The 13704-nt window shown below is 47.3% G+C and overlaps 1 protein-coding gene across 1 annotated transcript; it reads left to right on the top strand.

Moving 5' to 3' along the window:
* Positions 1 to 11732: 11732 nt before the first annotated feature.
* Positions 11733 to 12566, top strand: LOC308473035 (integrase/recombinase xerD homolog; the record flags this gene model as incomplete). The annotated part of the gene is made up of 1 exon (XM_080998284.1): positions 11733 to 12566. The coding sequence occupies one exon, from the start codon at positions 11733 to 11735 to the stop codon at positions 12564 to 12566; it is 834 nt and encodes a 277-aa protein (XP_080854410.1).
* Between the last annotated feature and the right edge of the window lie 1138 nt (positions 12567 to 13704).

Raw genomic sequence — 13704 nt, 5'->3', positions numbered from 1 at the left:
GCATCTTTAATGAAGGCAAGAATATAATGCAAACTGAACCCTGTAAACAGTGAAATACTCTGCAGAAGAGCAAAAGGTGTGAGTTCAAACGGGTATGATGTTACTTGAGGTGAAGAATAAAATAGATTGTTTCCTTATTTTCAGGGAGAGCATTTGCAAAACACCATATTGTTTAAAGTTTCAAATCCACAGCAGCTGAAGACTAATAATGAAATTTAATGAGCTGTCTCGGTATGGGGGGGGGGGGGGAGTTGACTCACATCTGCAGTACATCCATCTGCAAATCATACAAAGTACAGCAGCAGAAAAATCTTCCTCTTTCGCAACCTAATATGGCCTTCCAGATACAAGTGGCATTCTTAAGTGTCAACCCTTTCTCTAATTGCGAACTCAGGCAGTGAATACCAATGACTACGTCACCAAATGGGGTGGCTGAAAAACAAGAAAGAGCTATCAGTAGACTTGGGGGGAGAACAAGGTTTGCAGAAGTAGGATTTTGCCAAACCACAACCTTAAAGGAGCAATCCCTACCACAACAGTGCATGCTTAGTAGCTGTGGAATGTTAAATGTCAGGGGAGGGAGATTTTTGGGAGGTGGGGCAGTACTGTAATTGGGAATCCTGGAGAGGGATATGGCTACCAGAAAGGAACCTAGAATTTGAGTACTCCTGCTAAGGGGTGAGGATGTGGTTCAATGTTTTGTTGCAGATTCCGCTAGGCTGCATCCACACGACAGCTTTTTCCATTTTCCTGACATTTCCCTAACTGTTCATTTCTGCATTGTTATACTTGAGCTTTCACGTGACATAAAAGCCACTTTACAGTAGACATAGTGCAAGTCTAGCACTCATTTCCATGATATTTCCAAACAGATATTTTCTGAAAGCAAATAACACAGAAATGAATGCTGAACTTATGCTATGTTTCACTATATTTCCAGAAGTGACATCACGTGGAAACTAAAATATAATGCAGAAATATTGGGGCAATGGAGTAAGCTACCGTGTGAACGCCAGTTGTTGCTATACTACAATATAAAATACAGTAAAGGCTGATGTACACAATATCTCCAAGGTAGTTTCTACGCAATCAGCATTTTCTTCTTTTATCCATTAAAACTGTATTATGCCACTGTTGATGCATTGGATCATATGCTGGCTTTGATGACGCTGGCTCTATTCCTGGGAATTGTGCTTTGATGTGATTGTTGTCTATGTGGATGCTATTTCATGTGCCAAGCATCTTTTGGAATGGGTCACATACATAAAAAGAACTAGTTGCTATCCATCAGCAGATTACAGCTGTTCCATACTAACATGTTGCACTGCCATTATTTAGCAGATCGCCAGACCTTTGTGAGGAGCTGGTGCACACAAATTGCTTTTTATGTGGAACTGCACCTAAGCTGTTTGTCTGTTTTTGTGTGGCAAATGCAATGAACTATAGGTGAACCAATTTACAATATTTACTAAATGTTAGACGTGTATGTCGCCTCTCTCTGGGGGCTGAATGATATGGCAAATTTGGGAACTATCCCCCTGAAATGTGAGGTCAATGTGTCCTCCCCATAGGGTTGCCAGATTTTGAAGAGCAAAAACGAGGACACATTTGCCAACTTCTACTTTTAATTGTGGATCGCTATCACGACTCTCATTTTACATACCCATGAAGAAGAGGACGTGTCCAGGAAAAAGAGGACATATGACAACCCTAAGACGCCACCATTTGCTGTTGTCTATTTAGACCACACATTCTAAACAGGAAATATCCAGATCTCCATATGGGTGGCATCCTCCTTCTTCATCTTCTCTCCTAAGTTTCTTGAATTTGTGTCAATAAGAAAGTATTCAAAGAGAGAAAAGTGTAACCATCTGGAACACTATGGCAAGAAATAAAGCCTATTTATAATATCAATTATCCCTACAGGGTATGAATTTCCTTGTATTTTGAAGATTTCATAGGGGGGAAAGAGAAAAAATAGTTTCTCTCCATGTTGTCCAGTATTTGATTAATATCCTAGAGTTTGCATAGGTGATAAATGAGGTGGAGAAGAGAGCCCATAGTGTTCTACCAATGAAACAGAAACCTACTGAGAGCAGCAGGAAAATTAATCAAACTTTTTGGATAAAGTCAAGAGAAAGCAAAGCATATTCCCCATCTGATGACAAAACAGCAACGAGCCAAAATAATTGCACTAACAACAAATGTGCTGGTTTATAACGCTGCTGAGATGCTGAAAGTAAAGATGTTACAACAGCACTGGTTAAGCTATCACTGCATTGTCTTTCATCTTGTATAGGCCAGTTTGCCCATACTCAGTGGGAGAAGTTCAGGTGAACATTCCACCAGTGCAAGGATTTCAGCTTCGCAGATAGAAAGGTTCCCCACCCTCTGCACACTGTTCTGTGGGTTCTTCCACCCCCAATACAATTTCAGTGGGTGTGTGGGTGGGGAGACAGGGGAAAGTTCCATTGTGCAAATCCTTTACAGAGATTCTGCTGATGGGACTCATTCGGTTCACCCCACCCAATTGGTTTAAGCCAGTGGCACCGTTTACAAGTCCTGGAATCCAATATGGTTTAGGGTGTCAATGGTAGGTGCCATCTATTGGTTACGTTTACTTGCTGTGTAGCTTCTTTTGATATTTCTGTCCTGAAAACGTTGCTGGTGTGGCTACATGACGTGCTTCGATTTGGTGACAGTGTTTGAAACCTCACTTTAATTGTCAGGTCGACGCTGCAATTTGCAGGTTCGTGTGCTATGTATGCTTTGGGATCCATATAGAACAATGCCTTCAAGAGCTGGACAGATCAGATGCGGCAGGTAGAGGTGCATTCCTGCTGGCTATTATGAAGGCAAATAGATGCATTTCTACCCAGGATGTTGCTCCTAACCTTAAGGAAATTTTTAAAATTGCAATAATATGGTAGAAATAGCATAAGATAAATGAGTTTCTGTATAAGGTTGTCATCATAATATATCCAGGTAATAGAGAGTTGGGGAGGGGAGGTGCTGAGAAACTCAGACATTAAAAATGAAAGGTGTATTAGTTTCATAAATCATTTTTGCCACAAAACAACAGAAGACATAGAATTTATTTTCACTTATTAGTAGTGGCCCATTACCTCGTTATGGATTCTCTTCACCATGTCACTTTTGAGTGATAAGACTGCTTGCCTTGCTTAGTGCAATGTACACACCATCCTACCCTACACAAACACACCCTTCTTGATGTGCAAATCCTCTTTTGGGGAGGATTTAATTTCAACAGGATCCCATCTGAAGTCTCAGTTTGGGTCACAATGAGGTGAATGTTACTGAATTTATCACTGAGTGTCTTCAACATACAGGTCTAGATAATACTCGCAAATAACAAGAGACACATGTGTCCTATTTCTTGGATAATTGCATCTTCATACTTCTGCCATTTTTGACTGACATAAATGTTAACTCATTTTGGAGGGTCAGTCTTAGTTCTGTGGCCCTCTGTTGCCCTCCCAGGAATCTCTTGAAGATATTCAACTATAGAGGCTAATGTTCTTAATGCTACCTACACTGTGCACTTGTTAATTTAGAAACCATGCTAGAGCCCTACCAGACTTACAGCAGGCTGAATTTTGGCAGGAACAGAGCCAGGGTTGTGGAGAGAATAGTTTCCCCTAGCACCTGGTCTAAATTCCCTCAATCATCCATTGTTCCTTAAACTTACACCACCAACTCTGAAGATAGATTCAGATGAGTGTCCTGAACAAGCATGGCAACATCATTGTGATGTCATGCAGTTCACTGTGGCTGCTGATTGGATGAGTTCACCCATGAGGCTCCTCTAGGAAAGGTAGCGGCAGCTGCGGCGAATAAAGGGATGGGGAGAAATAGTGTCAAAGAAGCTGTAATAGGCCAAAGAATGGTTTTGAACAACAGACCTGTTCCTTCTCATTAAATCTGTACTTAGCCACAAGCCCTCCTCCTTTGTTCTGTCTAATAGCCAACCACCCTTTTTATCCTCCCTGTGTTGGACTTTTATTGCTTATTGTGTATCCCTGTAAAATTTTGGAAACAGCAGGCAAAATGCAATTGCATTTATCTTATTGGATCCTGTTTGGTGGAAACGTCCTTTAATATGTCTGTCCTCCTGTGGCAGTAAGGGAGATGCACGGAATGAACACTTAAATTTGCAATCCTGAATTCACTACTTTAAAAGCAAATGTGGCATTTATTTTCTGTCTGATAGAATTTATCTGTGGGGTGTGAAAAGTGCACAGTTATTCATCACATTTCCTTCCTTTTTTGTCCATATTAATGATTGCACACCCTCCAGGTGATTGCATCCTCTTTCTGTCAATGTACATGGGGGGGGGGGGAATAATGTGTTTTTTCCTATTAAACATCTTGAAGGAAATATATTTGCAGGCATGCTACCCTCCCCTCGCCATAATGGAATCCATTTTACAACAGTGAATGCAAGCTACAAACTTTCCATTGTTATTATACTGGGATTCAGTGCCAATATATTTTATCAAAACGTAGCATCTGCCTTGTAATGCAGCATGTTCTGCTTTGGTGACAAAATGGCAATGCACCAGTGACACCAAATGCAGTGACAGATGGGCTGATAAAAATATTGCTTTAGGGGAAGAATGGGGGAGAGCTACTTCTCCTAACTTTGCGTGCTGCCAAGATTAAAATATTACAGGTGATCTAATTGGCTTCCTAAGAAGTTTTTAGACGATGGATTTCCACGCATTTTACCTTTCCTCGCTAATTCAAAGAAACCTCATCCTTTGATTCAGAAGTCTACTGAGCTGGAGAGAAAAAAGGAATTATACATTTGCCTCCCTCCACTACCACCGTACTGTGCTATGCTTCCTGAAGGGTAGTAAATGTGCCTTGTAAGCTTTTTTTTACCTATTGCTCGTCTTAAGACTGTTGATAATTGTGTACTGCAGTGATGTGTGTGAGCGTGTATATATATCCTACTGCAGCGTTTTTGTGATTCAGGCATTTTTCATAAAGTTGTGCAATTCCTCCAGAAACTTGCTTTGACCTTATTGGATTAGTAGAAAGTGACGCAAAGTGTCAGCCGGCAGCAGAGTACAAAGTGTATAGTATTGATTGGGGGACTTTGGAAATGGCAGCCCAACCACTTGCATCCAAACAGCTAACCAATCTACTCCCAAATACACCCTATGTTTTGCTTGTATTACCAAAATTTCTGGAATAATTTTATTACCCTCTGAGGAGCCATGGGCAGAGTGGGGGCAGAACACAACATTAGTTGCAATAAAATACAAAGCAACAATATTGGGATTTTAACAGGCCACAACTTTATTGATTACAGATGTCAGCAGGCTTTGGCCATAGGCATTGGGTGTGTATCCTAAAATCAACCAGCCTGACTGCTGGTTTATGACTGGCAGGGTTGACCAAGGTTAAGGACCACCCTATGATGTGCATCAAATCAGGGCAATGCCCAAGGCCACCATTTTGGGGTGCTATGGCCCATCTGCCCCTGAGCTACATGTCTGGACAAGAAGCAGCTCCTCCAGGCTTCTATTAAGGAGATATCTTTTAACCACAGAGCTTAGACTAATGATCCAACCCAATGTCTTATCTGCTAGTAAGTTGTGACAGTTACTATGACATAGGCCAAACTTTCAGACAAGAACCAATTAGCCTAGAGTCAAATTCTTCCCTGGCTCCTAATACGGTGACCAAATATTAATATTAAAAAAGAAATAATGTTATTTCCATATTCCCAGATTCCCTCATTTGTCTAAGGCCAAGGGTTCTAGTATGCCAGAAACAGAGAATTATAGGAATAAACTTCTTGGAATCTTAAACACATTTATCTGCAGCTCTGAAAGTGCAATGAAAGTTATATCCAAGGTGGGCCCTAGTGAATTGTACAGACACAATAGCTCGGAATTAAAGAATTGCAGCCCACGTTGGAATATAGCAAGCTGCCTTATTGTGAATCAGACCATTAGTCCATCTTGCACACTATTGACTACAATGGCTGGCAGGTGCTCTCAGTGGTATCAGATTTGCCAATGCTACCTGGAGGTGCCAGGAATTGAAGATGGGACTTACAAGAAAACAATTGAGTTCTGCATCTGAGCCATGGTCTCTTCCCTGAATGACACATGTTTGACCAAGTTTATGTCTCCTACAGTTTCCAGCTGGAAACTGCCTGCAAAAACCGAGAAGATAGCTCATATCATATGGTACCATTGAAGATTCTGGGAACCACTCTCTGTTTGGACCGGTCTCGCCCAAGGCAGAAAATGAACTGCTTAAGACAGTGAAAAAACTTTGCATTGTCTCTAAAAACACGATTGGAATTGATGTGCACAGTTCTGTAGAACCATAAATATGGTTGCAATGGAACCCAGATGACTCCAGTAAGTGAGCTGTGGCATCAGCAAAAGACTGAAATCACCCAGAACTGGGAACACATTCCGTTCAAAGTTCAAATCAGAAGGCTCTTTCAACATTCCAGAATCTAATTATATGCATTTTTGGAATCACTTGTCAAAAAGATGAGTGTTCAGGGCTCCTAGAAATCCTGCTGCACAGAGATTTGGTGTAGGTCTAGTGGGAGGAAGTTCCATAGCAGTGGGGCCACCATGGAGAAGGACCTGTCCTTTGTGCCCCACCACTTTTCTGACCTAGAGGGTAAGAACACCAGGAGAGCCTTCAAAGCAGATCTCAAGGTAGTATGGGTTAAGGCAGATCAGTAAAGCGTGTTCTCCATAACAGAGAGCACGTGTTGCGGTTGGGAAAAACAGGCCACCCTGCAGTGCCGAGGCAAATTTGGAGGAACCCAAGGCCTGTAAATGGTTAAATTGGGTTGCTGGGGAGTTCTGATTGTTGCCAATTCGGAGGAGGGGTCAGAGTCTTTAAATATAGGGGCCAGACGTTGGACGTTCTCTTGGCCGTTTTGCACCGGATCAAGGAGCAACCCGTGCTGAGACGGTTGTATTGCCTGCTAATAATTCTAATTTTCGTGGCCTAGCCACCCTTCCTCCCTTCTCCCGCTTCGCTGTTTTTATCCCTCTTTCCTCCTAATTCTCCTTTATCCTTCATTTTGCCTTAGCCTACCCTCCTTTCCCATCTCGTTGTTCTTTCTACTCCTGTTCATTTCCAAGGTGGTAGATAAGGGGCTGAGGGAGGGGACCCCCCCCCAGCCCGGGGAGGCCTGGTAAGCGTTGCGGCCGCCATCTGGGCCGCGAGGGTGCTGCCCCCTCCACCCCCCTTTTTTTTTTTTTTCTTTGCTTTAACCCCCGTCGTCTCATCGCCTCCTGGCACCCTAGGCCCGGTCTCTGGTCCGGAGGCCCTGAGGGTTTCGGTGGAAGGGGGTGGGCCGGCGGCCGCTCACTTTAGGCCGGGGGGCCAGCCGATTACTTTCTGTGGATCGCGGCTCCGCAGCCGCGGGTCGCGGCGCGGCTCCTTTCCCCCCCCCCGATCCTATCAGAGTAGGATTACGGCCCCGGCTTTGCGGGGGCCATTGCCGCCTCTCACCTGTTTTCCGGGGCTGTTTTCCGGGGCCTTTTGGTTGAGTTCGCGGCTCCGCAGCCGCGGATCGTGGTTGTCCGCTTCCGTGGGAGAGCTTCGGGGCTGCCCCCTTTTAGGCGCGGGCGCACCTTCCCTGTCCTTCATTGGCGGGGATTGCGGCTCCGCGGCTGCGGAGCGCGTTCGGCCCCTCTCCCCCTCCCAACCCCCATTTCGCCCTTGTGGCTTACCTCCTTGAGTGGACGGTGAGCGCTCCCGGCCCCGGCTTCGGCGGCGCGGCTGCCGCGCTCCCGCCTTCCGGCTTCTGGGGGTAAAAAGGAGACGATTTTGCCATTGGCGGGGCGCGGTGGAGCGCTTGCTTGCGCCCGGCCCCTGAGGAGCGTTGGCGGCGCGGCTGAGCTGCTGGCTAGCCGCGCCAGCGCTCTTGAGGCCCGTGCAGGCCTGAGGCCTTGGCGCGGCCTGTAAATCAACATCGGAGGACCTTCCTGACTCATCGGAGTCCTCCATTTGTTTTTTTTTGTTGTTGTTGTTGTTGTTTTTTTTTTTTTGCTGCGCTTGCCTCCCGACTGCTTGCTGGCCCTCTAGTGGCCGTTGGGAGCTATTGCGGCTGTTTGCTCGCGAGCTCCCCCAGTGGCTCAGTGCTGCACTCCAGCCGTCCTGTTTTATTGAATAGGCCAATGAGAGCCACCTTCTGGTTGACCTAGGCATTGCAGCTTCCTATAATTCACTTGGTATAGGCCCACCTGGTGGCTTAGCCCGGTATTGCACCTCCTCTCATTGTGGAAAGAGATATATAAATAGGAATTGTTCCTTGAATTTTAAATTCAGTTGTATTTATTCCTTTTAGTTATTAGTTAGGCACGCACTATTTAATTAAGTTATTGGTTCTTTGAAATAAGTCGCTAGTAGGAACAACAACAGTACGTCAGTATTGGAAAGCGATTGGGCCAGCTGTTGTCAATTCCTCTCCAAAGTTGAGAGTTCTTCTTGGTTTATTAAGTGCGCTTCTTTTGACTTTCATTGTCTTTAAACTAGCAGGTATGGCTCCAAAGAAAGCTTCAACCCGCTCTGGCTCATCTCTTACCGCAAAACGGCCTATTAGAGGCCCATCTCAGGCGCTGCGCTCATCGGCTCCAAGACAGCCAGTGGGGCGGGTACAGTCCTTGGTGGCAAGCATGGCCGGTGACCCAGAAGCCTTGTCTCGCTTTGCGGCGGATATGGACGGTTTCCTGCAACAATGCTCCAGTCAGCCATCCACGTCTGCAAGGCCGCCTTATCCAACGGGGGCATCGTCACCGGTGTCGTCTGCATCTAGCGAGGATGGGAGAGAAGGGTTATCAGCTGGGGGTGTTAGAGTTGATTCCCAGTTAACCCAGCCCCATTACTCACCTGCTGCCCGAGGCCATTCGCCGAGGCCAAGTCGTTCTTCCAGAAGGGCCTCAGGGAGGAGGAATCCTGCGGCATCTGTAGGCCGCCGGGGCAGGAGTGCCCACCCTCCCGCTGAGGTAGCATCTTGTTCTGGCCTTTCTCACGTTGTCTCTTCTCCACCGGCTCCAGGTTTAGCGCAGCCGAATCTTGATTCTGAGTCTTCATTGGAAGACTCCTTACCGGTTCCTGCCAGAAGGTCTTCAGGCGGAAAACGTCGCCGCAGGAAGTCTTCACGGAAGCACGCCAAACGGAGGAGGGATGACACTTCTTCCTCTTATTCTGGTACGTCATCTTCGTGTTCTGATGATGAGGCGGGGAATTCTATGGAACTTTACTGGGGTTTTGGCGAGACAGCTTCGGGGCTCCCGCGGTGGGCTTGGGAACGGAGGGCCAACACTCATCGGGCAAAGTATGGGGCCGTTCAGGAATGTAGGGATGGTGTGTTGGTACCGGAGGTTAAGGTCTCTACCAATTCTGCCAGAGACATTATCCCAGGGTCGCACTTGGCGACAAAATTGCGGTCCAGAATACTGAACGGCCGTTACGTAGATATGTTCAAATTGGCCCCACCCTCAGAGGATCAGGAGAAGAGGAACTCTTACAGAAAACGCTCTGGCGCACCCACTATAGACAGGACATTTGAGCATTGGCTCGACTGTTTCCAGGTCTTCGCTGGTGTAGTCACGGCCGCTTATCCCCGGAGGTCTCTTCATTTGATAGTTTACCTGTCTATTGTTCGCTCAGCTTTCAACAAAGCTGGTGAGAAAGCAGCGATCAAATATGATGAGAACTTCAGGCGCCGTGCGGCCAGGATCCCCTCGGCCCGCTGGGATCGAAAAGATCTCGACGTTTGGACCACTCATGTGGCCCCACTCATTGATAAGAAGGCGCAGGAACAGCCAAAACCAAGGATAGGGGGTTTTAAACCTAGGCGGCGCTTGTTGTGCTGGGACTTTAATAAGGGGTCCTGTCAGCGTCAGGGGTGCAAGTATGCGCACATGTGTGAAAGATGCAATGGTTTGCATCCCGCATCTTCTTGCTTTGGGGGGCGGCGGCCCTTTCGAGGGGGAAGGGGGGGTTCTCAGCAACCCCCCAAGCCAGCTCCTCCCCAGTCAGCAACAGGAACAGGAAAATAGTACATTGACCTCATTGGCTCAGACTCCTGTTCGTTTGCCGGCCCTGAAATTGTGGTTGCAGTCTTACCCCGACAGGGAGGCTGCTTGTTATTTGTGTGATGGTTTTTCTTTTGGTTTTCGGATTCCGGTAGCCATGCCACCCGTGGCACGAAATCCAGCTAATCAAAAATCTGTTCGTGAGCTACCTTTGATTGCTCGCAAGAAGATAGCAAAGGAAGTGGCTATGCATCGTATGGCCGGTCCTTTTGGTGATCCCCCATTTCCTAATTTGCATGTATCCCCTTTGGGTATAGTGCCAAAAAAGGCCCCTGGTGAATTTCGTTTGATTCATAATTTGTCACATCCAAAGGGTACATCGGTCAATGACGTTATTCCTCCGGAGCTTTGCTCCGTGAAATACGCTTCGCTGGACCAGGCGATCAAGATGATTCGACGGTTCGGCCACGCGGCATTATTGGCAAAATGCGACGTCGAATCGGCTTTTCGCCTTCTGCCAATTCATCCCGACGATTTTTGGCTGTTGGGTTTTAAGTTTGAGGGCAATTATTATTTTGACAAAGCTATGCCTATGGGCTGTTCAATTGCGTGTGCCGCTTTTGAATCCTTTAGCACTTTTCTGGAATGGGCCCTCAAGTTTAAAACAGGGCTGGGCGGAGTCACGCATTATTTGGATGATTTTTTATTGGCCTCGGCGTCGGACACCGGCGATTGCGCGGTGCTGCTGCAGGCCTTTGCTGACCTTACGCAGGAATTAGGGGTTCCGCTTGCCGCGGATAAGACGGAGGGGCCTTCGACTCAGCTCACTTACCTGGGTATCCTTCTGGATACGGTTTCTCAAACTTCTAGCTTGCCAAGTGACAAGCTGGTAGCCCTCAAGAAGATCATAGAGGAATTGCTTCCTCTGAGGAAGGTTTCACTTAGGCAACTTCAGTCCCTGCTGGGACACCTGAATTTCGCGTGCAGAGTGGTGGCTCCTGGGCGCCCCTTCTGCTCACGCTTGGCCCGACTCACGTCAGGGCTGAAGGCCCCGTATCATCGGGTGCGCCTCTCTAGAGAGGTAAAGGCTGATCTTGGAATCTGGCTGGAATTCCTGGAGGAATTCAATGGGGTGTCATTATGGCAAGACACGTTGAACTTGCACAATGACTTCCAGGTACAGTCAGATGCGGCAGGTTCCCTAGGATTTGGTCTTTATTGGAAGGGCCGATGGTGTGCTCAGCGTTGGCCGCTTGACTGGCAGGGAGGAGAGATTACGCGGGACCTAACTTTTCTTGAGTTTTTTCCCATTGCAGTGGCAGTGCATTTGTGGGTTGAGGAGTTCAGGAACCGTCGTATCTGCTTCTGGACCGATAACCAGGCGGTGGTGACCGTGCTGGCCAAACTGTCATCACGCTCCCCCAGGGTGTCGGCCCTGTTGCGGTCTTTTGTATTGCATTGTTTACGTTATAATATAGTTTTTTCGGCACGTTTCATTCCTGGGGTGTCTAACGAAATTGCTGATGCTCTGTCCCGTTTTCAGATGGAGCGGTTCAGACTACTGGTTCCAGAGGCGCGGATACGTCCGGAATATTTCCCGGATCATCTCTGGAACCTTGGCAGCAATTAGTTCTTCAGGGAGTAGCGGCATCTGTTTCCCCTTCTACCTTGAGATCGTATATGAAAGCTTGGGCTGATTTTTTGGCATTTATGCGTCAATCTGCCAGCGAATTGAAAGGGGTTCCACCCACTTCTTCGCAGGTCTTAAGATATTTGGCGCACTTATTTCAGTTGGGACGTGCTGCTAAGACTATTAGGATGCAGGCAGCCGCAATAGCATTTTTCAGTAAGACATTTTATGATAAGGACCCGTGTGCGAAGTTTGTTGTTCGCAAGGCCCTGGAAGGTTGGGGCAGACTTTGTCCTGCACAGCCAAAAAATAGGCTCCCCATTTCATTTGATATGTTGAGCAGGATGCGCAAAAAATTACGGGTGGTATGTTGGTCTGGGTATGAGGCTCGCCTCTTTTCGGCTGCCTTTTCTATTGCTTATTTTGGAGCTTTAAGAGTAGGGGAACTCGTGGTCGAAGATCACGGAGATGGTAGTTCTAGGGGCCTTTTTATCCAGGACGTGCAGTTATCCCCTATCGAATTGCGAATTACAATTAGGCATTCGAAGACGGATCAGAGGGGTAAGGGGGCCCTTATTCGTCTCCCTGCTACGGGGGAAGCAGGCCCTTGCCCGGTAAAAGATGTTAATAAATACCTGGCGGTGCGCGCCCAAGGGGATGGGCCTCTCCTAAAGCACGAGAATGGGTCGCCCCTGTCAAGACACCAGTTTGCAAAGGTGATGCGAAAAGCGATTCTGGCCTGTGGTGGTGCAGCACAAGATTTTGCCCCCCATTCATTCAGGATTGGGGCTGCAACGACGGCAGCCCACTGGGGCTTGTCAGCCGCCAGAATAAAGAATTTGGGTCGGTGGAAATCGAACGCCTTCAAAGGTTATGTTCGCTGACAATTGGTGTCTTACATTCTTTCTTGTTCCTTTTTATCAGGTTTAGCGGTGATCCGCATTTGGATGGTGGGGCACAGTATCGTCCATTGGGCTGGCGTCGCAGCACGGCAATCTGGATTGGGTCCAGATCTCGGCCTTCCTCCACATATTCGTTTATCTTGGCTGTCCAGACGTGGGATGCGCTGGTCGGAGTTCCTGCCAAGTATCCGGAGGCAGTTGCTCCTGGAGGGGCCGCCAGCTGCTATTGTGGTGCAGCTTGGTGAGAACGACCTGGTGCCCATGGACTGTTTGTCACTTCGTGCCGCAATTTTGGGTGACCTGGAGACGCTGCGTGCAATGGTGCCGACAGCGAAAATTTTTTGGTCAAAGCTTTTGCAACGCTGCGTTTGGAGGGGCAGTCGTTGCCCAGCTGCTATTGAAAGGGCCAGAAAACGCATCAATTCTGCTGTGGTTAAAAAAGTTTTGGAGCTTGGTGGCGATGCAATTTCCCACCCCGAGATTCTTTTTGAGAGGCCATCCTTTTTCCGAGCTGATGGCGTGCACCTTTCCGCTTCAGGGAATGAGGCTTGGATTGGTGCGGTGGTGACCAAGCTGAGGTCTTGGTTGGGGCTGTGAGTGGTTTGGCGGTGAGCTGAGGGCTCCATGGCGGTTAGGCATTGGTTAAATTGGTGCTTGGAGGGATAAGTGCCTATCCCTCCAAATGATGCGAAGGGAATTCCGTTAAAGGAATCCAGGGGCTTGCCATTCTTTTCGTCCTTGTCCCCGGAGTCGGACCTGGGCCGTGCAAGCCCCACCGGAACATGAGGGTGAGAAGAGAGGAACTGTTACCCAGCTTCATTTTCTCACCCAATACTTGTTTCCCACGCTGGCTTCCGTTGGTGTCCGGAAGGGCCAGCTCTGTCCTAGAGGGCAAGGACAGATAGTCGGAACCAATGCCTAAGCAACCACTCACATTTTTTGTATTTGAATAAAGTTGTGGCCAAAATTATGCCAAAAACCTTAAACAAAAATCACGTGTGAAGTGTGAATTTTTTGGTGGGTGGCACTGTGGGACTCAACACGCAAATAGCGTGAGCCCAAACTAGCATTTAGGTTTTTCAAGGTCAAAACAAGTACTTTACACTGGACCCAGAAACAC

The sequence above is a fragment of the Podarcis pityusensis genome (assembly GCF_964106645.2).
Source record: "Podarcis pityusensis genome assembly, chromosome: 3".
Classification (NCBI taxonomy): domain Eukaryota; kingdom Metazoa; phylum Chordata; class Lepidosauria; order Squamata; family Lacertidae; genus Podarcis; species Podarcis pityusensis.
The sequence above is the reverse complement of the archived record's forward strand: the minus strand, read 5'-3'. Positions and strand labels throughout refer to the sequence as shown.